At 39.7% G+C, this 26,995-nt stretch overlaps 3 protein-coding genes across 4 annotated transcripts in view; all 3 read left to right on the top strand.

The window, feature by feature from the left end:
* LOC112488207 (uncharacterized) overlaps window positions 1-2,061 on the top strand; it is a 38,934-nt gene extending 36,873 nt beyond the window's left edge. Inside the window, exon 3 of the mRNA XM_025063344.1 lies at window positions 1,963-2,061. Coding sequence (XP_024919112.1) covers window positions 1,963-2,061 — 99 coding nt within the window. The remainder of the gene's footprint in view (window positions 1-1,962) is intronic.
* Window positions 39-24,046, top strand: drp2 (dystrophin related protein 2). Of its 2 annotated transcripts, XM_025063263.1 has the most exons (19): window positions 39-149; window positions 2,625-2,799; window positions 7,403-7,559; window positions 11,190-11,310; window positions 11,429-11,540; window positions 11,683-11,839; window positions 12,039-12,185; window positions 14,689-14,767; window positions 15,411-15,471; window positions 17,720-17,781; window positions 18,366-18,440; window positions 18,609-18,810; window positions 20,253-20,338; window positions 21,338-21,495; window positions 21,754-21,920; window positions 22,396-22,507; window positions 22,742-22,878; window positions 22,978-23,043; window positions 23,937-24,046. In XM_025063263.1, the coding sequence occupies exons 2-19, from the start codon at window positions 2,753-2,755 to the stop codon at window positions 24,004-24,006; spliced, it is 2,016 nt and encodes a 671-aa protein (XP_024919031.1). In that variant the 5' UTR covers window positions 39-149; window positions 2,625-2,752; the 3' UTR covers window positions 24,007-24,046. The 2 variants fall into 2 exon arrangements, with proteins under 2 accessions (XP_024919031.1, XP_024919032.1); XM_025063264.1 differs by lacking the exons at window positions 22,978-23,043; window positions 23,937-24,046 and having other exon boundaries at window positions 22,742-22,882.
* Window positions 24,047-24,197: 151 nt separating this feature from the next.
* The window catches only part of LOC112488206 (dystrophin-related protein 2-like), a 5,417-nt gene continuing 2,619 nt past the window's right edge, over window positions 24,198-26,995 (top strand). The window contains exons 1-5 of the mRNA XM_025063343.1: window positions 24,198-24,207; window positions 24,484-24,667; window positions 24,833-24,979; window positions 25,048-25,288; window positions 26,773-26,956. Coding sequence (XP_024919111.1) covers window positions 24,198-24,207; window positions 24,484-24,667; window positions 24,833-24,979; window positions 25,048-25,288; window positions 26,773-26,956 — 766 coding nt within the window. The remainder of the gene's footprint in view (window positions 24,208-24,483; window positions 24,668-24,832; window positions 24,980-25,047; window positions 25,289-26,772; window positions 26,957-26,995) is intronic.

Raw genomic sequence — 26,995 nt, 5'->3', positions numbered from 1 at the left:
AGGAAAAACAAAAGTCTCCACTCATCCCTGTGTCCACGTCCATCTGCTCATGTCCTTGTGTCCGTCCTCCTTTTGCGAAGCGCGTCGACTGGGTTCGTCTGATTTTACTCTGACCAACCGGTTCCAATCAAGGGCTGGTCTCTAATCAGGTAGGACTCGTCTCATCACCTCTTTACTTATCTTTAGATTATCTAAACACATTGTCTCTGGTGTTTAGTTGCTAAGATCAAGTGTCTTGTAATGCGTCTGCATTCCTTAATGTCTCCCTGTGATTTGGCAACGAAACAAACGAAGATTTTTTTATGGCAGCATTATAGGATGGTTTACGTCAGGGCACGGCAACCTTTCCTGTCATTAACCGGGTTAAGAATCCAGGTTATCCTGAAACGAATGGCTCCGTGATGTCAGATAGCAGCTTACTTCAAAAACCCACTCCTACGACACGGACACAAACTCTACTCCGACGGACAAGTTCATAAATTATCATTATTATTATTATTAGATTATTATACAGAGATTAGTTGTGATGAATAGATTGGACAAAAAAAAACAACACATTGCGTTCGTTGAATTATTTAGAACGCAGATTAATGACAGACGATGCTGAGAGTTTATCGACTCACTGGGAGTAACTACAAGGAAGAAGTGAAATTCAGAAGATAGTCTGAGGTGGGAAGATGTTGAGATATATTTTTTAAGTAAACAAAGCTACTCCAGTAGCTCAACGTTCTATAGAGTAAAAAAAGAGAGAAAAGTACAAAAGGTCGGAAGGAGAGTTGACCTCTCCATCACAGTAAAGGTAAAGAAGATTGGACACAAATAGCCTTGGACTTCAACACAACGGGAGCCGAGACATAATACGGCTAGGTTCACTGGGGAACGTGACTCTAAGGGCTCAGTGGCAAATTACCCTCAGCGACTCTAGACCAGAAGACTGGCTGCTGCTGCTGCTGCTGCTGCAAACCTCTCCCACTGCTCCAGCTCAGAGAACAACAATGTGGTGCTAGCAGCTGAAACGGTAGCCCTTCTCAGCTAGCGTTCTCCACCAGCTACGAGATGATCGCCAACAAACCAGCGGTCACCAGGCTTTTGGAAACTGAGAGCTACTTCAGGGGTACTTGGTAATTCCAAGAGCGACTTGTTTGATACAGACTTCCTGAATACTGTAGTACAGTAACGGTACAGTTGTTGACCCTCTTGTTGACTAGTTTGATTTTGAGGACATCTCACCTAGGGCTAGGGCTAAGATGACCCCCGAGCACCGTGTTGGTGACCCCTGCAATGAACCGTAGCAAATTGTAGTAACTGGAGAAGGAGAGAACATAGAGTATTTACAAACCCGCCGTACGCGCCGTCATTGAGGCAAATTTGCACTCACCTGATCATAGAGCGGACGAAGTGACTACGCTAGTAAGAACCCTGCAGGGAGTACAAGGGAGTGTGGTACAATGTGAGTTTTTTTTTCTGTGTTATACATACATACAACCCCGACCGTAGTGTTGAAGTCGTATTGACAGTAATTGATTGACAGCCAGATATACTGTATATATATATATATATATATAGTGGGGTTATTGAATGTACACGTGTGTGCTGCATTAGCAGAGAGTGCTACAAAGGTCAGAGGTTTTAGAGCGGTATTGACCAGTTAAACCCTGGTGACTCCAAAACTCAGACACGTGGATCTCAGACAGAACGTCGATGGATGTATTCCTGCGTGTTTTCTTGTGCTCTATGCCAGGTATTAGCAACACTTGTTTTGTTTTTTTGTATGTATTTTGTTCGAAAATTCATTTAAAAAAACTGTATTCTCAATCCAGGTATAGGTTTCATAACAATATATTTTTAAGTTTTAATTCACAAACATCCTCAACCTTCCTTTTGTGTTTCTGACTTTCTTTTCTGACATTTTTCTGTCAGATGTAGCAGGGTGCTGTTGTTCTGTTGTCTGCTCCTCTGCAGCCACGCTCCCTCATCTACGTAACTGCTCTCCACCTGCTCACCGTGTCGGTCCTCCGCTCAATCACTCCTGCGGCCACGCCCCCTAATCAGCAGAACTAATCAGCAGAACTTCCTCCGCCTGCTCCACTCCGTTCACTCTTCGTCTGATTATCTTAACTGCTTCCCTGACCTGCCTTGACCTTTTCCTTTTCTCTGCCCCGGTAAACCCTCCAGCCTTGCTGGTTGTTTCCTGGTTCAACTCGTCAACCTGTGCTAACTGAAGAAGTGAGCCTGTTGTAGCTTGAATAAAAGACTGGGTTTAAACCAGACCTGGTTGTGCTGCTCTTGGGTCCTCGCCATACCTGGGATCATTTTCATGTATTTTTAATATTTGTTATTTATATTGGTGGCGCTTTGGCCTAGAGAGAGTCTCTGTCGTTGGTGTGGAACCCCAGGGTTCACCTCCTGGGTAAGATCGAATCCCGGTTAGGGCGGTTGGTACCTTCCGATCGCGATCGTGGAGACTGCTGTCCTCCGCGACCCGTTAACGGATAAGCGACTAAAAACTGTTGGATGTTATTTATATTATTAGTGAAAACTGTTGGATGTTATTTATATTATTATTTCTTTTAAATCTGTATTTCATGAAGACTTTCTCTCCTCATTTCTCTGTATGTGTCCAGCTGCGGGGCGGCCCTCGTGGCCGCGATGCCACTGTGTGCCCTGTCAGTCTACGGTGGACGCTGAGGGGCAGGAGGACTCCACAGAGTGTGTGAGACTTCGAGGAGACATCCTTCAGCAGACAGGAGACATGAATCTGTGCTGGAGTGAGATCAAACGCAAATCCCACAACATCCGGTGAGTCAGAGTTTTACTCTGATTGTTTTAAACCTGCTCTTTTTCTGACATGTTTTGATGTCAGGGGGGCAGAACCACACGTTAAAGAGGTTTCCAAAGTGGAGGGCGTGAGCCCTGAGGTGGGCACAGTGCCATTAGAGGGGGATGGATGGAATGAATGAATGAAATGTAACACGGCATGTTGTCCAATGCCTATAAATTTAATAGAAAAATCTGACTAAGTCAATCCAGATCTAAGCAGGTCTGTCCAGAACAAAGCTGGACTTTAGACTTTGTTCTGTTACTATCAGAGTCTGAATGACCTATTGTTTTGAAACATTGTCAGATTTTCCTCAAATTGAAAAAAATTAAGGGTTATGACTTTTTGAATGAAGTAAATTAGTAAAACTGCAGTACATTTTTTTTACTGTGTCCCACTGCGGCCCTGGTACCAAATGACCTATGGACCTCTTTTTTTTTATTTTTTATTTTTGTATTAAAATAGACATAGACTTTTTTTTTGTAACTTTAAGAAGCTCAGCTACATGCCTACAAAGTTAAATTATTACTGTCCCTTTTTAATGATCTGTCTAAAAATGTTGTTTATTACAGACAATTTAAAATTATTATTTTCAGAACAAGTCGAGATGCTTTAATGGTTAGTTCAAATTAAAAAAAACAGAATTAGAATCGTCACTTTATAGGTGGTGAAAATACTTTTTAAAAAAAAGGGGGGGGCAAACATTCAACAAAATTACGCAAACATACACGGAACCAAGAAAAGCAGCTGAGAGACATGAAATGAACCTTGATCCTCAGATCCCCAGCGTCAGCGACTGTTGAAGTTGGAGCTGCAGAAAACAACAAGCAGCAGCATCAGCAGCAGCAGGATGTAGGTGTTCACAGCATGTCAGGAATTTGTTTTTCCACATGGTTTAGATACTGCAGAGGGAATCCGCCCACACTGAGTGGAAAAACCTCCTGTCATTCCGACATTCTGTCTATATTCCCACACTTACTGCGTATGCATGCAAATGAGGAAAGCTCCCAAATTCCTAGTCTTCCCCTATTGGTTCCCCAACTCGGTAAAACTGTGTCACAGAATCCTCTCGCGCAAACTTCAGTTAAGAAGCAGCAAATAATTTTTACTTTGTTCGTCAATGCGTGAGAGGCAGAACAATTAAATGCTCTTTCACTAGGTGGCAGCAAAAAAACAAAAACAAAAAAGAGAATCAGAGCTTTTGAAGATCTTTGCGTCTTTCTTCAATTCCTGTGAGTATATCAGTGTTGTGTTCAACTAAACAGGCTTAGAGATTTTAGTGAATTGCGAGTTAATTTACCCAAAATACCGGGTTAGTGGAAGTCATTCTAAGAAAGAAAATTAGGTTAGATATTACATATTACAATATAATGTATTTATATTATTCACGAATGCTATAATTTCCCTTAAAATTAATCTAGATCTTTTTTCAGACATGGGTGAAAACAACAGCGCTTGTTGCTGCGATGTTTGTTACAGTGGCGCAAAGTGCAGGCTAATGTTTCGTATACGCTAAGTCATTATGCTAAGCTAGCACACTATGCTAACTGTATGCAACTTACTCATTGACCTTAATTCAAAAGTTGCAAGTCAATAAAAATGATTGGAAATTAATCCAAACGGTAGGTCTTTTTTTTTTTTGTCTTGTAGATGTCAAGTAATTTCGTAGTATTACTCGAGTACGCTGATGGACAGCTCTAAAAGAGGTGTCCAAGTAGTGTAGCAAATCAGATTCCAGGGGTAGCCAGTGTCGCCCCCATCCATGTGATATGACTGGAGTCCTGGCGATAGCTTAAACCGTCTGTTCGTAGTACCGGAAAGTGTATTTACGTGACTTGAGTGTATTTCTTTATTTACTTACTCCTGAATCCTATGGGTTTTTTCTTTTTTTACATGGACTGTGGTGCGTGAGAGTTCTTTTCCCACATCCACTGCCTTGTCCTGTCCCTTCTTTTGTAGTGACACAAATGCGACACGGTGCAACAGTAGTGTAAGAACGACGACGCAACAGAAGTCACAGCAGCTGCGTGACGCAGACGAACACAGACGGACCTCCAGCGTCTGCTCTGAGAATCTGAATCTCATAAAAAAAACAAACAAACAAACAAACATACAAACAAACGTCCAGTCTAGGCGTCAGCACACTCGCAGTGCTGTGATGTCACAATAATGTCATGTCACACTGAGCTGTTCGCAGTTTTCTCAGCTCCGGAACGGAGGGGGAGACAGAGGACGGGAGTTTTAAAAAAAGAAAGTTTTTACTGGACCTTCAGGCACTGCTTTATTTTTATCTTCTGTAAGAAGCTCGGCACGATTGCATCACCGAATCCAGTCCTTTCACTCTGACAGGGTTAAGACGGCGACATTTACTTGACACTGTTTTTTCTATTTTTCACAAATGGCATTCAGTTTTTCAGTATTTAAAAAATGTTCTTTCCTGAATCAGAGCCGTGTACTCAGATTGTCTTTAAGTAAAGAGATGGATGCTTACTAGTCGATTAACTTTTTAGCTAGCTTTATTAAAGACTTTTTTTACAATACGCAAAACCAGACATTTGTGTCTGTCTATTCCTCAAGTGCCAATCATAACAATTCACTAAACTTTTAGAAATCTGCCAATCGGTCTCTACGTATAAACCTGTGATCATAATGAGCACAGAGCTGGTACTTGGTAGCTCCACCCATAGTACTACTACTAATCGTAACAAGTATCTGCCATTTCCTTGACTTGTATTGCCCTATCACTGTCGTTCTCAGCTCCGTAGACTGGGACAGCAACTACTACTGCAAATAGCTGATTGGAAACTGCGGTTGTTTTGTCACGTGTTTTTGCGATTTAAGGGTATTTGTAGTTAGGGTTTTTTTTTAAGGGCAAATGAATTGGGTTATAATACAGTATTTGTAAATCTAGATATTGGGGCACTCACCATTTTCCCCATGAGAATTTGTTCCTGGACCTCTAACAGTAGTTTGTGTACAGGTTCATACAAGAAACCAATGAAAATCATTAGATCTAACCAAAAAAGATAAACAAAACTGAAGAAAGATTAAAGCTTCAACTAGGAAAGGCAATTTCAGTCATCCTTACCGGTGCTGAGGAGTCGTGATTGCTCAATGTTGGCTTCGCTTTCTCACAAATTATTGTCTCCGAGATATTGTCGCCGACCAACGGCTTTTCGTGGATCCAAATCAACAGCAGCTTTTCCACTTCTTCTATTTTCTGCGATCTTTGCTTGTTGACCACAGTCACTCCTTTGGCAACGTTAGCTTCCTTTATTGCTTCCTTGTTCTTAACGATGGTACAAATCGACGACTTCTTATGCTGTCGTATAATCTCTTTCTTTACTTCTATTGTTGTTCTCACTGCTTTTCTTTCTCATGGTGATTTATGAAATGAAGAAAATAAAAGAAATAGCGGCGAGTTATAGTACGACAACCGGGGGGCAATTTTTGATTAAACATTTTCTTCATGAACCGAATTGTTCGAAAAGTTTCACTGTACCTATTACTGCGAAACTTCCTGATCAGTTTATTGGACAACCAAAGTTCCACTGTATCTATTACTGCGAAACTTCCTGATCAGTTTTATTTTCTCACCTTTTCCCGCCAGAACGGTATGCTCTACTTGAGAAATACTCAGCTGCTTGAGTTACAATCGGACGTATGTCCAATTCAGTCGCTAACTGGCAGCCATTCCTCCTTCACTGCTTAACTGTTGCCATGGTTATACAAAGTAGTCTTAAGGTCTTCCCACCACCAAAGAGGTGGGCAAAGCAAGTAGTGGCTCATTGCCGTTTAGTGTTTTCTGGTCAGAGGACAACAAAAGAAAGTACGGGGGATGAAAGACTTCTGATCTCAGATCAGTCTCTGAATGTAATAGTCTTTGAGTCGTTGTAGGGGCTTTACATGGATGGGAATTGACTTGCTGCATCACAGATGGATGGATGGATGGATGGATGGATGGATGGATGGATGGATGGATGGATAGATAGATAGATTGAATATAATACAAACGGGAGCAGCAGCACACCATCAAAGAATAGGGAAAACCTGAACAGTCGATATTAATAGTAATAGTTTATAATTAGTAAATTATTAGATACCGTATTTTCCGGACTATAAGTCGCTCTGGAGTATTAGTCGCACCATCAAAAAGATGCATAAAAAATAAGAAAAAAAAACCCTCATATACATATAAGTCACTCCGGAGTATAAGCTAGAGTGCCCTCTAGTGGCTGTCAGTGTGAAAATAACAAACACGTGAAATTTATACATTTTAATATACAGTATTAGTCGCACCCGAGTATAAGTAAGTTGCACAAACAGGCCTGGTATGAAATAAGGTGCCGCTTATAGTCCAGAAAATACGGTAATTATTGTTGTTTGTTTGTGTGTGTTAATATTGTAATCCCTGTTATTGAATTAAATGTATACCAAAGTATACCGCATTATCTCTATGTTATGTATACGTACGTATATATAAGCAAAATAAGTGCAATTATAAAACAGTTACATGTACAGTCAGATATAACGGTGTTTTTCGTCACCTCCGTGTCCAAAATAACCAACTGTGTCTGTGTGCAGGGCGCGTCTGGAGGCCTTCTCTGACAACAGTGGGAAGCTGCAGCTGTCGCTTCAGGAGATCATTGAATGGCTGACGGCCAAAGACGAGGAGCTGTCAGAGCAGCTGCCCATAGGGGGCGATGTGGAGGCTGTGCAGCAGCAGAGGGAGTTCCACCAGGTAAAACACATCATCATTGACAACATCAGCAGTTGGAAGCTCTGACGGACGACGTGCGACGTTTATTTGTCATTTTATTTTTTTAAACACAGAGAATAAATACACCCACACAGGATGCGAGGTCTTGGCATAGAAGGTTTTATCTGTGAACTTCTTCCCACTTCCGTTTAAACCTGGTTTACACATGATTTAGAGATTTAGTGTTTGGTTATTCTAAACCAGAGAGGACAACAGCAGGTCTGGAGTTTTGTTTTTTTGGGTTTTTTTTTTTCCTTTCGGCGTACATTTAAAACTTAGCCGCTCATACAAACTTTGTTTGATTGATTTTATTTTGGCTACAGCTGGTTTAAAAGACCTTACATTCTCGTTCAAATCCTTATTTTGTAATGTCGAAGGAGAAGATGTCAAATGGAAAAATGGAGAAACAAAAAAAAAGCGGTTTCTTTTTGCCTCTGGCTTTTAAATTAAAATTTGAAACATTATTGATTTTTTTTTTTTTTTTTTTTAAAGCTGAAATTCTGAATCAAATCAAAGGTCATTTACCCTGAAACAAACGTTCCTGCTGCTGGAAAGTGCATTTTAAAATATTCAAATTACCATCCTAGTCTGTTTGTGTTTTTGAATCTTTTTTTGTCTCTTGATTTATTTAACTGTCTGTTGGATAACAGCGCTCTGAAGTTAAGTGTGGATAATTTATGTGCCCCAGGAACCATCCATCAAAGTGAACTAATCAATCATGCAGCACATAGTTTTATTTCTTCTCCTGAGGTTTGCAGTACTGTAGCGCTGACCTTATACGACTGCTTTATTTATGTGAGTATAAAATGAAATTGAACTCTCTGGATCAGGGTTACCACCTTGTTAGAATTTCAGTATTCCTACATTTTCCTTTTGCTTTCAGTAGGAGAGTAAAGGTTACGCCGTGACCTGTAATTGTTCACATTATGACAAGAAATTTATTTTTTAACAAGATGCTTTTCAGGTTATAAAAAAATTTCTTTTTTTTTGTTTTAACAAGATGCTTTTCAGGTTATAACATTTTATTTTCTATGTCATGTTCAGACAGGATTAAGTACAGGATTAAATTGTGTTTTTTTTTTCTTCTTCTCTTTTTTTTTTTTTAAAAAATTCTTAAAAATCTTTAGATTTTTCTTTTTAATATTACGTTACAGTGCAGGACTCTGCAGTGCAAGTACATTTTAAAAAATGTTTTTAAGCTCATTATAGACGCACTTACTGTATTATTACCTCCCACGTCCACTAGAAGGCACTCTACAATGTGCTATGTTAAATTTGCAACAAGTTTGACCAAATCAGTCATAACTTCATGAAGGACAATCAAAATATTATATTATTATATGATATTAAATAATTGTAAATATTGCTATCGGGTTTTGGCGAGCAGCTGGCAGGGGTCGAGATGAGGTGAGAGGCAAAAACAAGGTTATTTTTTGCTTGTTTTAACCGGAGCTCGTAACCTTTCTTTGACTGATTTGTTTCTTGGGGAAAAAAACAACAGATCTGTAATAATTATCACCAACATTTTTTATATTTTTTTATACAGGAACCTCAATATCAATAGTCCAGACCAGTGTGCGTCAGTGTAGCCGTACACCTCCATCAACAGTGATCCTGGAACCCACAATTATGCCATTAAAAAAAAAAACTAAAAAAAAAAAAAAAAACTAGCTTTAGCTTTTTAAGCTTAAATTAACTTTCCTAACTCGCCCCTTAATTGTCGTCTATGATCTTTCCTCCAATCCTCTTGTGTGCTGATCTGTCCTCCCACCACTTCCCTCCAGCGGGTTTAAGCAACAGATGGCACATTTCAGATTATTTACTGTCATCCTTAAAATGATATTTTTTTTCTAACGCTTTTGTTATCGCTCCGACAGAAACAATCACAGCGTGTTGCCGTGTCAAGTTCTATTTGAAGTGAAAAAAAAAAACAAAAAAAAAACCCAACAGATTTATTGAATCTACTGACGTGACAGACGGAAACGATGTACAATTGTTTTATCATGTTTTTTTCAAGTAAAAATAAAAACACAAAAAACATAAATATATATATAAAAAAAACACTTCTCCTGTTGGCACAGTAACTAAATCCCTAGAAGTGCTGGATCTGAAAACTCCCTCATTATTTCCCAGCAGACCGGTGTGCATCACTTGATTTTTTTTTTTTTTTGAATACACATTTTCACGTAATGAAAATCAATGAAGAAAAAAAAAACGCCCTAATGAACAAAAGACTTAACCTAATTATAATCTGAAATAGAGTCAAATCTGGTACCATTTTTCCTTGTATCTTTACTCGTCCTCTCTCTCTCTCTCTCCCTCTCTCTCTTCAATAACTTGTCTTGTTTTCATGGCCGACATGTCTCTAATCTGAGAAGACGGTGATTCCCGAATGTGCGGTTGCTGTTAAACTTTTCTGACAGAGTTAGAGAAGGACCGCCGTACGAGTTTTCTGCAGAGAATAACGGGCGTTTTAACAAACGTGAATTATTGATGGAGAGTGGTTTTATTCTGCTGTGGTTTCTGTGTGTGGAGGAGGAGGAAGGAGGAGGAGGAAGAAGATGGTAAGTGAATGTGTTCGGGAGCATCTTGCAGCAGAACGGTTGAGACGACGAGGGAAATCTCGTGTTATTTCAAGCAATGAGAGAGGAGGACCAAGTGGGACGTCTTACAGTATCATCTCCTCCGTTACTTTCTGTGTCTCGTGTCTTATTCATACCTCCAATGCATTATCCGACGATCTTATATCGTTACCCTGTGTAGGTATAGTGTCCTTAAGAGATGGAGATTCCGACTGTGTACGTTACAATATATATTTAAGCTAAGCTAAGCTAAGCTAAGCGTGTTGGGTGAAGGTCGATAAAGGAGATAAATATATAATTTCATTCCAAATGATGACTAGTCTCTCAGGTTCAGGTTCAGGCCACTGTCACTAATTGAGCTCTAATCCAGACGTCCTATTGGCTGTAGTCATGTGAGCATCAAGGAGGTAGAGTGCACTTCAAAGGATATGTATTATATATATTTTTGGGCTCTTTTGTTTTAAGCACTGAAGCAAGGTGGGAAAACTGAAGATTTAACCGTTGATTCAGTAAAGACTTGTGCTGTTAATGTGTGTGAAATAACAGCAGCATAATCTCGCAACCCACTCTGATTGGACGGTCCAGCCGACGCAGTGTTCGTTGTATGTGTCCTGATCTACCTTCTGTTTTTCTCACGATTCCATTAAGAGAATGGTGTCAAAGTCAAATTCACAGCGGGCCAAAATTCAAAACTGGAGCAAATTATCGTTATCATTCATAAACTAACCAATAATGAAACTAAAGTTTGTTAAGTAGCTCCTCGGTTTTTTGTCATTTTGGCTGAACAGGATTTTTTTATTTTTGATTTTTTTAAAAAACAGTTTAAAAACCATTCTCCTTTAATTTTGTCATGTATAATAAACACAGAAACAAACTCTGTTGGAACTTTTCCCACATTTTCAGAATTCATTTCAGGCTGGGTGTTTCCGTGACTTCAATCGTGTACATTTGCAAACTTTTAATCCTGAAAATGTGCAACGAAACGCTAATTAGTTTTTTTTTTTCCTTCCCGCTCTTCTTCCTCCATTAGACCTTCATGGAGGACATAAAATCCAGAGGACCCTTCATCTACTCTGTCCTAGATTCAGCCCAGGCCTTTTTGGCTCAGCATCCGTTCCAGGAACCAGAGGAAACTCTGACGGACGGAAAAGGTTTGCGAACATTCACTCTGTGTTTCTGCTGCAGCGTGCCAGACTCCAAGTCAAGAAGACTTTTTATCCTTTACCCTTCATTCAAATGTGCGACTTTTTTTTCCCCCTTTCTGGGCAGAAGTGTCTCCACGCAGGAGAATCCTGAACGTGAGTCGCACAGTGTGGAAACAGGCCAACGTGGCAAGTGACCTGTGGGAAAAACTGACGGCAAGATGCGTGGACCGACACAGGTCAGAACTCACTCGGCTCCGCCGTTTGACATTAACCCAGCCTCGTAGGTTTTCCCCCACGATTCAAGATTCAGGTTGGTCCTGAAAACATCACATGAAAAATTGTAATCGATGATCCACGTGTTTACTGTTGACCGTTCAGACACATGGAGAGGACACTGGAGCGTCTGCTGCAGATCCAGGCGGCGATGGAGGAGCTGGCTGTTGCTTTAGATCAGGCCGAAGGCGTCAGAGATGCCTGGGAACCCGTGGGAGATCTTTTCATCGATGCCTTGCAGGACCACATCGACGCCACCAAGGTAGAATCCAAACAAACGAACGCACTGTGATGTCATTTCCGTCCCCACTTTCACTCAGCAGATGATTCAACACGGTCTCGTTACGTTTCCGTGGTGTTTTATGAGTAGAAATACGTGGATTTATTTATCGTTAATTGGCAAACTGAAAACTGGAAATGCACTTCAATCGAACCCTGTTCTGTTTGTGGTCTCGCTGTAGTTGTTTAAGGAGGAGCTGGGTCAGGTGAAGGAAGGCATGAAGCAAGTCAATGATCTCGCCCATCAGCTGGCCATCTCTGATGTCCATCTGTCCATGGAGAACGCACGTGCTCTGGAACATCTCAACAGCAGATGGAAGGTGCTGCAGGTACGTGTCTTTGGACTTTACATCAGCATCATCTCTTTCTGTTCACACATGAGCAACATCAGTTGGCATTCATAAGTTAGAGGTTTTTTTTTGTGTGTGTAAATATTTGGACATTTGAATTTGAATTTTATTATGGCGTTAACTTGTTAATTCGTAATGCTGACAATTTTCTTTTCTAATAATTATTCATGTCATGGTTGTAAACGTTTCCCAAACAGTCCAATTATACATCCTAGCAACCGTTGCTATGTAAACAAGAACCATCAAGCTTCAATTGTTGAAGAATCAGAAAAAATCTTTTAGACTTTATTCTTTTCGTATCAGAGTCTAAATGACATTTTATTTTGAAATATCGCCATGTTATCTTTAAATGAAGAGAGTGAATGGATGTGCCTTGATTCTCTCTGAATGAAGTCAATTAGTAAAAATGAAGTACTTTTACCAAACGACCTATGGAGCAGCAGTGCGGTCTCTACGTTTAAGATTATTCATAACATATTTCCAACAACCATAGTAAGCTAAGTTGCCGTAAAAACTATTCTCAGACAGAGTCAATAATGAATAAGAAGCAAAACAAAAATATAAAATATAAACTTCCTGGAACCTAGTATGGAGTTTGAGTCTTAAAAAATGAAAACAAAGACACTGATTTTTCGAGGTTTTCTTGAAGGTCCTTCAGACTTTCCACCGCGAAAGCTGCTGTGTTTTTGTAGCAGCTTAAAAAGTAAAACCACAATTAAGACTCTCTCTGTGTTCGATTTGAAAAGAGCCATAACACTAATAAACAATCATAAAAAAAAAAAGTTTAGTAAAGTGCATCCTTTTACTTTTTTAATTAAACTTTTTTTTTTCCCTGGCAGCTAATTATCCGACAAACATTAAGTGAGAGTTCGTCGCTCTTGTGCTCGTACTGAAATAAATATTTTAAAACAGTGTAGTCCAGGGACCACATCCAGCCTGATTAGATGTCAAGTGGGCCGGACCGGTACGATCAAAACTTAATTAGCTCTAATTAGCTAGCATATGTCTGACACCGCTGTTTTTAAAAAATATGATTTAACTAAATATTGAATTTTATAAATAAACTGTTATTTCCAAGGTGAAGAGCACGTGCCTTTAAAGCTACTTTACGATGATTTTGTGGTTAACGCGGTAAGGCGGCGCATCTTCCAATTCTCTTAAAAACTCCTTATTGCTCATTTGAGTGTTGGGATGATAACATTGAAGAGCCATTAAAGCAGCAGCTGCAGCTTCAGAGCAGATGGGTTTCCTTGTGTGTGTGATGTTGTAACATAGACTTTAAATGAATCACCTGGCACTCTGATTACTCCTCATACAACGGGAGAACAGCCCCGACTTATTTCTGTTTAATTCAAATGTTTGATTTGCTATAGGCAAATAAAAAAAAAATATAAAAAAAAAAATTTAAAAAAGGCAAAAAAATATATAAAAAAAATATATAAAAATATTTAAAAAATAAGCAAAAAAACATTTTAAAAAATATTTAAAAAATAGGCAAAAAAATAGGCAAAAAATATTTAAAAAAATGTAAAAATATAAAAACAATATTTAAAAAAATAGGCAAAAAATATAAAAAAAATATATAAAAATATTTAAAAAATAGTCAAACAATAGGCAAAAAAATATTTAAAAAAATATTTAAAAAATAGGCAAAAAAATAGGCAAAAAATATTTAAAAAAATGTAAAAATATAAAAAAAATATTTAAAAAAATAGGCAAAAATATTTTAAAAATATTTAAAAAATAGGCAAAAAATATTTAGAAAAATAGGCAAAAAATAGGATATTTTAAAAAAATAGGCAAATTGTTTAATTTGAATGAGAAATATGAAGAGGTCTGAAGTCGTCTTGGCTGTCATGATAGTCACCGCGTTAGTGTGTCAGTGTGACATGGAGTAAGACAGTGAATTATTTAAGTCCATGAACGACGTAGGTGAGCAGCACCTTTACGTTGAAAATTGTTTCTGTGAAAATGTCACGCAAACTGAGCCTCATTCGAGACTCGGCGAGTTCCCCCGGTGATCAGCTTTTAGTCTCAACAACAACAGCAGCAGCAGATTCTTCCAGCGCAGCCATGAATTAACAAACAGCTGCCGCAGATGTTTCGCCAGATTTCTCCTCCGTCGTCTTGTTTCAGCTCGGCTCCTTCAGAAACGATCTAGATTTACACATTCTTCTCCCTCGGGTTGTTACGGTGTTCTTGTCAGAGGTTTGTCTTTTTTTTTTCCCCCAACGTGCCAGCTTCGGCACCTAGTCTTCTTTTACCATTTAAATTTCTTTCTTGCATTTTTTTTTGTAGAATTTTGCATTTCTCGTTGTTTCTTTTGTCATTATTCTTCTTTTATTTTGGCGGGGTGTTTTCTGTGTTTTCCCTCCTTTTTTGTTTGTTTTCAGACCTCAGCATCATCACTTTTGCTGCAAAAAAAAAAAAAAAATAATAGAAGTCTGAGTGGATTTATACGTACATGTTTGTGTCGTTTCAGGGTTCTATTGAAGAGAGGTTAAAACAGCTTCAGGACGCTCATCGAGACTTTGGACCTGGATCACAGCACTTCCTCTCAAGTAAAATTCTCCTCTCCTTCTTGCTCCCTTTTTTTTTTTTCCTTTTAAGCTAAAACGTACAATCAGATAAACTGACATGCCACATTAATTCATAAAAAAAAGTATTTTAAAAGATAGAGAGAGAAAGACCAACCTCATTATGAAGAATTGTTCATCAGTAATCAAAAAAAGTTACTGTCTTTTCCCGACTATTGAGCGCACCTGAGTATAAGTCGCACCCACTGAATTCAAAAAGAAAAAAAATAATTCTACATATAGACTGCACTTCTCTATAAGCTGCAGGTGTCCACGTTGTAAAATGGGATATTTACACAGAAATATATTTTTTCATTTTTACTTAAATAAATGTTTTGGTTTTTTTTTCCTTTTTACTTAAATAAATGGTTTTTTTTTCCGAACAGTTCCTGTAACACGGCTGGTTACACGTTAGCTCTTTTCCCGCTTCGGCGCCCCCGACCGTAATTGGAATGCACAGGGGAGACTTAACTGTAGTTAAGGTTCTACTGAGTTAATCTGAAAACACTGTTCTTGATCAGTTCCCAGGACTCCGCAACACGTTTTGTACTCTTAATTACATTTTGATTAATTAGAAGCTGTTTTGGTTTATTTGTTTGTTTGTGTGTTTGTGTGTGTGTTTGCTCAGGTTCTGTGCAGATCCCATGGGAACGAGCCATCTCACCAAACAAAGTGCCCTATTACATCAAGTAAGTCAATCTCCAGTAAATCTGTTTTGATGAAAATTCAACCTTGAGCGCTTTTTCCTTCTCTCTGGTTATTATTCTCACAGACTAATGTGCAAAGAATCCAATAAAGAAAAAAAGTCAGAGAAAAAAATAAGTAAATTAGAATCTGAAATGAGTAAAGGATTTCAATGTGACCCATACCCTGAACATACCGTTATCTTGTATGACTGCGGTCGGCTGACACTGTTCCCAGGTACACATAATTCAATCACAACACACACACCACACAACACCGTGAAGCTATATATATATATATGTACATATATATATATAGTATGTCCCTGTGTCTCATTATGTCTCTGTCTTTGTGTCTCAGTATGTCTCTTTATCTCAGTATGTCCCTGTGTCTCATTATGTCTCTGTCTTTGTGTCTCAGTATGTCTCTTTATCTCAGTATGTCCCTGTGTCTCATTATGTCTCTGTCTTTGTGTCTCAGTATGTCTCTTTATCTCAGTATGTCCCTGTGTCTCATTATGTCTCTGTCTTTGTGTCTCAGTATGTCTCTTTATCTCAGTATGTCCCTGTGTCTCATTATGTCTCTGTCTTTGTGTCTCAGTATGTCTCTTTATCTCAGTATGTCCCTGTGTCTCATTATGTCTCTGTCTTTGTGTCTCAGTATGTCTCTTTATCTCAGTATGTCCCTGTGTCTCATTATGTCTCTGTCTTTGTGTCTCAGTATGTCTCTTTATCTCAGTATGTCCCTGTGTCTCATTATGTCTCTGTCTTTGTGTCTCAGTATGTCTCTTTATCTCAGTATGTCCCTGTGTCTCATTATGTCTCTGTCTTTGTGTCTCAGTATGTCTCTTTATCTCAGTATGTCCCTGTGTCTCATTATGTCTCTGTCTTTGTGTCTCAGTATGTCTCTTTATCTCAGTATGTCCCTGTGTCTCATTATGTCTCTGTCTTTGTGTCTCAGTATGTCTCTTTATCTCAGTATGTCCCTGTGTCTCATTATGTCTCTGTCTTTGTGTCTCAGTATGTCTCTTTATCTCAGTATGTCCCTGTGTCTCATTATGTCTCTGTCTTTGTGTCTCAGTATGTCTCTTTATCTCAGTATGTCCCTGTGTCTCATTATGTCTCTGTCTTTGTGTCTCAGTATGTCTCTTTATCTCAGTATGTCCCTGTGTCTCATTATGTCTCTGTCTTTGTGTCTCAGTATGTCTCTTTATCTCAGTATGTCCCTGTGTCTCATTATGTCTCTGTCTTTGTGTCTCAGTATGTCTCTTTATCTCAGTATGTCCCTGTGTCTCATTATGTCTCTGTCTTTGTGTCTCAGTATGTCTCTTTATCTCAGTATGTCCCTGTGTCTCATTATGTCTCTGTCTTTGTGTCTCAGTATGTCTCTTTATCTCAGTATGTCCCTGTGTCTCATTATGTCTCTGTCTTTGTGTCTCAGTATGTCTCTTTATCTCAGTATGTCCCTGTGTCTCATTATGTCTCTGTCTTTGTGTCTCAGTATGTCTCTTTATCTCAGTATGTCCCTGTGTCTCATTATGTCTCTGTCTTTGTGTCTCAGTATGTCTCTTTATCTCAGTATGTCCCTGTGTCTCATTATGTCTCTGTCTTTGTGTCTCAGTATGTCTCTTTATCTCAGTATGTCCCTGTGTCTCATTATGTCTCTGTCTTTGTGTCTCAGTATGTCTCTTTATCTCAGTATGTCCCTGTGTCTTATTGTGTCTCTGTCTTTGTGTCTCAGTATGTCTCTTTATCTCATTATGTCCCTGTATCTCATTATGTCCCTGTACCTCAGTATGTCCCTGTATCTCAGTATGTCCCTGTATCTCAGTATGTCCCTGTATCTCAGTATGTCCCTGTACCTCTCCCTGTATCAGTATGTCCCTGTATCTCAGTATGTCCCTGTACCTCAGTATGTCTCTATATCTCAGTATGTCTCTGTGTCTCATTATGTCTCTGTCTTTGTGTCTAAGTATGTCCCTGTACCTCAGTATGTCTCTGTATCTCAGTATGTCTCAGTATGTTATCTCAGTATTTCCCTGTGTCTCAGTATGTCTCTGTATCTCAGTATGTCCCTGTGTCTCAGTATGTCCCTGTATGTGTTTTTCAGTATGTCTTTGTGGTTCATTATGTCTCTACGTCCCCCTGTCTGTGTCTCTGTTTTTCTATCTTTCTTTGTCTCAGTGCCATTGCTTCTGCTCTTGTCTTTTTTCGGCCTCCTCTCACCACATCTTCTGGTCCACTCTTCTCTCAGCCACCAGGCCCAGACCACCTGCTGGGACCATCCAAAGATGACAGAACTGTACCAGGCTCTGGGTGAGTGAGTAGATCATTAACGTGTCATTCTGTTGGGGGACTTGTTCAGAAGATCCAGAACCCTGCTGAGCTGCAGCTGATGACAGTAAGAAGACAGTGGAGACACTCCTCGAAAGATCCTGTCATTTAGCATCTCAGACACTTAGGGAAGATAATAGTAACATCTCCACCAACGTTCAATCCCAAGCGTGTGTTTTAGTGTTTTGATGAGAGGAACGTCCACAAAAAAATCCATTGTTAAATGCACACGAAAAAAGAAAGGGACAAACAAAACAAAAAGAAAAAATATAATTTGGTTATAAACAAATGCAGTTCACAAATCAGTGAACGATCATCAGTTGATTTCAGCCAATGTGAAGCAGTGATAAATCCTTGTTATCCAGTCAGCATGGACCACTGTAATCTGGAGAATTATTATACATGATATCAATCGTTATGCAGATGACACTGTCATATACTTCTCTGTCTTCCAAATTCCTTAGATAAGGTTGGATTTAAATCCACCTGACTGCTCTTTTTTTAATATTAGAAACAACACATTTTGTTATACTTAATTTTGTCTTTTTTTTTTTTTTTTCCCCCAGCCGATCTGAACAACATCAAGTTCTCAGCATACAGAACAGCCATGAAACTACGGCGAGTCCAGAAGGCTCTGAGACGTGAGTTCAGGATTGCGATCTCAGAATCAGCTTTATTTACACTTTAATCTCCTGTTCTCATGTTTCGTTCATCCACATAAACTCGGTCTCTGCTAAGTTAAGACGTCCAGATGCTTCATTTTTTTTTCATTTTTTTATTTTTTCTGTCTATCTGTCGGTGTGTTTCAGTGGACCTGGTGACGCTCACTGGTTTGGTGGACATCTTTCGAGAGCAGGATTTACAGGAGGCGGAACGTGTCATGGATGTGGTGGAAATGATCCACAGTCTGACCACTCTGTACGAGAAGCTGGAGGAGGACCGTTCCATCCTGGTCAACATTCCGCTCTGCATTGACATGTGCCTCAACTGGCTGCTAAACGTCTACGATAGGTGGGTCATATGATGGACATGGTCACTGACGAGTCATTTAAAAAAAACAACAAAAAAAATTTAATAATTTAAGCATTCAGAATTTTCCAGACCAGTTTGCAGGATAAACTTCACTCAAAAATTATTACTATTACCTGACATTAACAAGTTATTTTTGAAAGTTTAATATGAGACATCAATACGATCAATATGATGAATGTAATATTCAAATGTAAATTGCCTTGGTTAAAAAAAAAAAAAATTAGGCGTAGCAGGATTGTTTACCCAAGTGTTTGTTTTTTTTTTTTTCTGCCTTTATCATCAATGGTGCTAAGGCACATGTCCTCTGTGCACATCTCCTACAGGAAGAAAACCTGAGGATGGCTTAACGTAACCATGGCAACAGTTAAGCAGCAATATAGAAATGGCTACTGGTGACTACTCTAGAACAACTAGCTATGTTTGAACCAGAGTCAAACGACCATAGTTTTCAGTTGCCGTCCCAGACTGAGAAGTTTTTGGTTCATAACATCAGTCAGGTTTTATCATAATCATTCGCTTTTCTAGGTCACACAGTGGGTTCAATTTGAATGGCTTGTTTTTTTTGGGGGGACACATTTACAGATCATAAAAACTTTTACGTAGCAGTTGAAAACGGCACTTAGAAAGATATTACTTTTCTACAAAAAAAAAAAAAGGTAGAAAGATACTGCACACAGATGCACATTTGTGTCTTGGTTGCATAATATATCCATTAAATGTTTGCTGTCTCCCTGCTCTAATAACACAGCACACAGTAAGCTGTGTGTACATCAACGTTCCGCCCAGTGCATTGATTGTGCTCAAGTTCACCAGCGGTGGCTCCATGTCTGGCTTGGATTAATGACTTCAGTCATAACTCTAGCCTCTTGTTTTTCTTCTCCATTTCCTCTCCCTCTAACGGTTGGCTTTAAATCTTTCCGTACCTCATTAAAAATTGGTAATACTTTGGTCGGACAGAGACAACAATGGCTTGTGTGTTGCGCTGTCTATAATAGATCGAGTCTGAGCTTCTCCTCACATTTATAATCCACGACTTGGTGTGTTTTTGATCACATGCTTCTGAGATCATTGAAAAAGCGAGGGGCCTCCAATGGAATATGACACCCTGGACATAAGTGTACCACTGCTGTAATGATTGAATGATAACAAGCCTCCAGTCACTAGGGGGCAGCAATTCACCCAGTGGTTTGTACAGATGAAAAACATGCACGTTATGAGGTTTTCTATAGTATTTTAATTCCCGGGGGGTGTGTGGGTAGAAACATTTCTGTCCTCAAGAGGGCGCACGGGTCGAAACATTTCTGTCCTCAAGAGGGCGCATGACAGAATATATAATTAAAAACCACTGCCTTAAAGTATGATATCCTCCATGTTTGGTTACATTCATTCATGACTCCGCTCCTTTTCTGTCCTTCTTCCAGTGCTCGTAATGGAAAAATGCGAGTCCTAAGCTTTAAGATGGGTCTGGTGAGTCTGTGCAACGCCGACGTTCAAGACAAATACAAATGTGAGTGACATGTTTGTTTCTTACTCGTTTGTTCAAACACGAGCTCTGAGCCAACAGAAAAGGCATTGGCTGCCCGTAAGGACGTGCACTTAGTTTAATGGAGGAAATGATTCTTCTTCTGCTGCTGCTGATACTGCTGCTGCTGTGAGAGAGAAAAAGCTTTTTCACTTGAGTAAATGACTGCAGCCATCCAGAGAGCAATATCTGCCAAGAACACCATCACCAAGAAGAAGATGAATTTTTTTTTCTCCTCAGAGCAGGTGTAAATAGGTAGTTCTGGAAAATGTTTGAGTGACGTCTATGGATCTATGTAGCATGTGTTATAGATGTTGTTATAGATTTTGTCACACGCTATGTGGGTCACAGTGGTCTCAGAGATTCAATACGAGTCGCTATGCATCATCTTCTACCACTGCCTGATAAATGCTGGAGGTTTAAAATTTTTTTCGCTCATCAGAATTGACTAGCGTAAAATGAATATGCTAATTGCCGCATTACCTACTTTTATTGTGATGCCCCACGAAATGCATTCCACAAATTAGCATTGTCTGTCCAAAATATATTTTCTGAAGCGATTTCAGCATATCTGGCAAAACATAGGTGTAAGTTTATTGTTGGAGGTAAAAACAATACCAACATTTCATAATTATGCTAATATCGGGCCGATAATATCGACTTATCCCTATTTATGTACACTTCATTTTTGGATAAGTCGGATCAAAATATTGTTTTCTTTCACCTTTTAACCTTTATAAGAAGACACCACAGAACTTTTGCACAGGTTTATGCAGGATGGCCTTCCAGGTTGGGAGTATGCACAGATTTTGCAGAGAAGCAGAAGAAAAAAAAAACAATCTATCTGACAACAAAATCGAATATGAATAAATAATATGATTTATATAAGTTTTGGAGCCCGCAGCTGAAAAACAAATATTTTAGTCCGCTCGAAAATACACTCAGTTTCACTGACGAAAAGCCTTACATTTTCCGTCCTTTCAGACCTTTTCCGTCAGGTTTCTGGACCTGGCGGTCTGACAGACCAGCGTCACCTCAGTTTGCTGCTACATGAAGCCATTCAGATCCCCCGACAGCTCGGAGAAGTGGCCGCTTTTGGAGGCAGCAACGTCGACCCCAGTGTCAGGAGCTGCTTTCGTATGGTAAGGGAAAAATTGAAACCAAGTTAAGATGTGAATTTTCTTTGATTTACTGAGTGAAAAGGGATATTTTGTGTAGTTCTGATGCACATTTTTTTTAACCTTTCTATTTCAGCATTTTTACTGGAAATCCTAATTATTATCTGACATCACTTGAATTATGCTACACGCTCATCCGTTTGAGTCACAGCTTTTACCTGCTGTTGCTCTTAGCTTTCTGGCCTCCATTTTCCTTTTCATTTTTTCTATCTTTACCTACAGGCTCCAGGGAAACCTGCCATCGAAGTGTCACATTTTCTAGAGTGGACGAGTTTGGAACCTCAGTCCATGGTTTGGCTTCCTGTCCTCCACCGCGTGACTGCCGCAGAGTCGACCAAACATCAGGCAAAATGTTACGTCTGCAAACAGTTTCCCATCAAAGGCTTCAGGTCTGTGAGCTTAAACTTCAAGCGACGTTTCTCCAATCATGTTACGATGAAATGCAAAAGAATTTTTCTCCTTTTTTAGAAAATTAGATTTGGTTTAGGTAGAAAATTTGAGACAGGGTTTGGATCTACTGTTAGAATTTGTCCATTGGTCTGCTGTATTAATCGGAATAATAGGAAAAAAAACATTTCATCGATGGCAACTGGATTGAGTAGCCGGAATAATAGGGAAAAAAAATGTTTTTCATCGATGGCAACTGGATTGAGTAGGTTTCTTGAAGACATTTCACCTCTCATCCCATAACAGAAGAAGCCTCTTGGATGAAAGGTGAAACATCTTCAAGAAACCTACAAACCTGCCCATTTGCCCTCAAAGTAACTATTTTTGGATTTGGAACTAAAAAAGAAAATCTGCTCTGTTTTGTGCTAGAAATTAAGATTCAAAAAAATTGTTCTTTTCCTCCATCCATCTGGACAGGTACCGTAGTCTGAAACAGTTCAACGTGGACATCTGCCAGACGTGTTTTCTAACTGGCCGCACCTCCAAAGGAAAGAAGTTGCACTATCCCATTATGGAGTACTACACACCAGTAAGAGCAGAATCAGTCTTTCTTTGTAAGCGAAATTCTCTGTCAGATATGTAGGTGTAAAAAAAAAAAGAAATGTGACGCTTCAGAAGGAAATTAACATTTTTTTTTCCCGTGTGTTTTTCAGTCTGTATTTAAAACAAGATAAAAACAATTGACTAATCAGTCGCTCATCATCAATCTCCTGTTTTGGTCCGCCTCTCTCCTCCTCCCTCCGTACTCCTCCCTCCTCTACAGAGCACTTCAGGGGAGAAAATGAGGGATTTTGCCAAAACTTTGAAAAACAAGTTCAGGTCAAAACAGTACTTTAGCAAACACCCCCAGAGAGGTTACCTCCCAGTGCAGTCTGTGCTGGAGTCGGAGACCTCGGAGACGTGAGTGCCTCACCTAACGCATCCACACATCCTGGTAGGTTTTTCTTTTTAATATCCAGTCAATGAAGTTCCAATGCTGGTTCTGGTCTTGATTTTCAGGCCATGTTCTTCACCAAGGCTCCCTCATGCTGACACTCACAGCAGAATCGAACACTACGCCAGCAGGTAAAAAAACGCTTCACAACCTTTTTGTGCTTAAGTTTGGACTTGGAAAATTATCCGATGTCACTTAATTGGTAACAAAACTATTATTTATTTATTGCAAATAATTTGTCATTTCTTTGTCAATGCGTGACAGAGTAATTAAATCCTCTTCCACTAGGTGACAGCAAATGGTTTTTAAAACTAAGAAAATTTAATTTTTTGGGGAATTTTTTTTTCCTGTTATTGACACGTCACGCACTTCTGCAAAAATCAAGGCGACTTTAGGGTTCTTGGCTCTCCTAAAAGGAATACTCGTTAGGTCCAACTATAACACTGTTGCTCAAATAGTGGTCCTGATCCTGAGGACACTCCAGACTCTGTCCATGGTCCTGATCCTGGGGACACTCCAGACTCTGTCCCTGGGCCTGATCCTGGGGAAACTACTGACTCTCTCCTTGTCCTGATCCTGGGGAAAATCCAGACTCTCTCCCTGGTCCTGATTCTGGGGACACTCCAGACTCTGTCCATGGTCCTGATCCTGGGGAAACTCCTGACTCTCTCCATGGTCCTGATCCTGGGGAAACTACTGACTCTGTCCCTGGTCCTGATCCTGGGGAAACTCCAGACTCTGTCCATGGTGCTGCTTTAATACCATAGCTACATCCTGGCCCACAGCTGACAGACAGAATGCAAGGTTTTATGGGGGTTCTACATGCGATCGATTTTCTGCGACGCTGTGACTCATACGTTTGTCTGTGTCTCCGTTTTAGCCTGTAATGTCTGTACTATCAACGATGTCATAGGGTCTGGCTTTCATTTTCAGCGCGCTCCGTTTGAACTCGTGTCTCTATTTGGCTGCATTTCCTAATAATATTCCTACATTTTCCTCTGTGTGTGTGTGTTTGTGTTTGTAGACTTGCAGAAATGGAGAGCCAGAATTGTTCATTTTTTACCGACAGCCTCTCTCCTGATGAAAGTCTGTGAGTATGCTATCACCCTCTGACGTTACGGCCAAAAGCTTTCATGGTAATTGTGTGTGTGTGTGTGTTTTTGGTGTGCATGTCAGTTTTCTTTGCATTGCGGTGTGTTTTCTTTGTTTGCGTGTTCGTGCGTGCGTGTGTTTTAACAGTGAGGTTGTAATTGTGTCCACTTGATTAAACAACCACATAATGAAAATGAGTCTCTGTGAGCAGCAAAGAATTTTATAAAAGAAAAACACCCAGAGCGCAAACGCACACATTTTTGAGTGTGTTTCACTAAGACATACAATCTTAATCTTAACCCTAATTCCTACATTTTTTTTTTTTTTGTGTATTTTATTACATCTCAATTTGACTTTTGATGGGTCTGCAACCCTAACAGTGCAACTAAATATTAGTCAAATTGAGGATGACAGTGAAACACTTTAAATGTCCCGTCGGTTCTTTCCTATATTCTGTGTTTCTTCTCCTCTGCTTGAAGCATCTCAGTGTCTTTCTCCTGTGTCCAAATGTCTCAGCGATGAAGACCAGTACCTTCTGCGTCGATCCAGTCCAGCCCTGGATCAGGATTCCCCATGTGGACAACACCTTCTGCTGTCCCACTTGGAGCAACAGGACAAAGAGCAACTTCAGAGGACACTGACCCACCTGGAGAATGAGAACAGGTTTCTGTCCTCATCTTTTCTCACCGTGTTTGTCACAGTGTCGCCATGATGGGTCTGCAACCCTAACAGTGCAACTAAATATTAGTCAAATTGATGATGACAGTGAGTTTCTTCTCCTCTGCTTGAAGCATCTCAGTGTCTTTCTCCTGTGTCCAAATGTCTCAGCGATGAAGACCAGTACCTTCTGCGTCGATCCAGTCCAGCCCTGGATCAGGATTCCCCATGTGGACAACACCTTCTGCTGTCCCACTTGGAGCAACAGGACAAAGAGCAACTTCAGAGGACACTGACCCACCTGGAGAATGAGAACAGGTTTCTGTCCTCATCTTTTCTCACCGTGTTTGTCACAGTGTCGCCAAATGAATGATGTTTGTCCACAGGGTTCTTCAGAGCGAGTACCGGCGTCTCAAGTGGAAGCACGACGAGGCAACGTCGGTCCCGATGTTGACAGAGGCTGGAGAAAGGCCAGGTTCTCCCACAGTCCAGGACGAGGAGCTCCTGGCCGAAGCTCGGGTTCTTCGTCAGCATAAGACCCGTCTAGAGACCAGGATGCAGATTCTGGAAGACCACAACAAGCAGCTGGAGTCTCAGCTCCGTAGACTCAGGGAGCTCCTCCTACAGGTGAGAATGGTAAATCCAAAAAATATAAGAGTTGATATTTTTGGTCGCAGAGATTCTACTTTATATATATATATGCATAAATAAAGTTCTTGAAAACAAAGGTTTTGGTGCCGTCTAGTGGACATATTTGGTAATGCAGTAACTGAAGCAGTAGAAAGCAAACCAAAACCATTTCTCATTTCTCATGTTTGAGAACTGCCAAATTTTACCCAAAGAAGACTTTATAAAAAAATGGAAGAGTTAGACATAAAATAAAAAAAAAAACAGAATAAAAATATTTAAAAAACACCTAAATATCCCTGAATCCCCCTGACTTGTGTTTAACACTAATCATATTGAACGTATAAAAGTGAAAGTGAATTAGTTGTCATTGTGACACAGCGCACCACTACACACACACAACGGACATTTACATTCAAATCGTCAAATCCCAGCAGTCATCCCAGAGTCATCAGTGAAATAAACTGCATTCATTCGTAAGACACGAAGACAAAGATGACTCTCGACAAACAAAAAGACAAGCTTTCTTTCGTCTCTGCAGATATGATGAGATAAAGGAGACGTGGGAGTTCAGCCCTTCGCTGCGGAAATAGTACAGAAACACATGAGTCACACAGTGTCAAGGAAACGCTGGTGTGAGAAAGGACGTTTTAGTGAAGAATGTAAAGGACAGGTTAATGACTGAGTAATGGAGGAGACGTCCTCCTTCAGTGTGTGGCTGCCGTTGTTTCCTAAAGTCCGACTCCGGACCTCGCTCCCGCCATGGTTTTGATTTAGCTGTACATGTACTCCAGCAGTGAGATGAGTATTGTTACAAGGTTCGTCTAGGCAAGTGTTAGAATAAAGAGTGAATTTAGAAAAATACGATTTAACTGTATCTAAATCCAGGCTGCAGAAAACTGGAATTTACAACAGAAACTATGTGCAAATAATGTAGTATTTTTTTATTTTATTTATTTTTTGGCATTTGTTTGTTATCATTACTGCTTTTTTGTGCCAATAAAAAACACATGACAAATACTGACCAGTTAACAATATAACAAATTACTTTTTTTTTTACACAATCTAACCGCAATAGTTTAATTAGTTACAGCAATAAGATGTCTAGTGCAGTGTTTCACCAAACAAAAATCTCATGTAATAAAATATAATAATATTCTAATTTAAATTGACTAAAAGTCTACTCCTGTTTATTTGAAGACAACGCTCATATAGTGGCAGGAACTGAAGAAAGACACTCACAAAGATCCTCTTCAACAGTTCTAATTATCTTTTCTTAGTTTTAAAAACCATCTGCTGCCACCTAGTGGAAGAGGATTTAATTACTCTGTCACGCATTTGACGAACGAATACAAATCATTTGCAATAAATAAATAATAGTTTCGTTACCAATCAAGTGACATTGGATACACAATGCTCCGATCCACTACTGTGACGAATTAAAAACCAAAACAAACTAAAGAATCCCATTCCTACTTCTTTAGCCCAAGGACGACTCGGAGGCCAATGGATCAGAACCATCCACTTTGTCATCTCCCATATCTGGAGGTGGTCGTCATGGCGAGCCGACCAGCAGAGAGACCACCGACACTGAAGCAGCAGGTCTGCCGCACGCAGGAGATTCACCGACACACACACACACACACACACACACACACACGCGCGCGGGTGCTTCTCAGTCTTGGGTGTATATTCGTGTGTGTTTTT

The sequence above is a fragment of the Cynoglossus semilaevis genome, chromosome 15, assembly GCF_000523025.1.
Source record: "Cynoglossus semilaevis isolate Cse_v1.0 chromosome 15, Cse_v1.0, whole genome shotgun sequence".
Lineage (NCBI taxonomy): Eukaryota > Metazoa > Chordata > Actinopteri > Pleuronectiformes > Cynoglossidae > Cynoglossus > Cynoglossus semilaevis.
This window is presented reverse-complemented; position numbering and strand designations above follow the sequence as displayed.

Excerpts from the sequence above, each read along its gene's own strand:
- drp2 (XM_025063263.1), top strand. The coding sequence starts at position 2,753 with ATGAATCTGTGCTGGAGTGAGATCAAACGCAAATCCCACAACATCCG. Across the intron at positions 15,472-17,719 it reads AAAGTGCCCTATTACATCAA|CCACCAGGCCCAGACCACCT; the intron begins GTAAGTCAATCT and ends CTCTTCTCTCAG. Across the intron at positions 20,339-21,337 it reads CGTTCAAGACAAATACAAAT|ACCTTTTCCGTCAGGTTTCT; the intron begins GTGAGTGACATG and ends CCGTCCTTTCAG.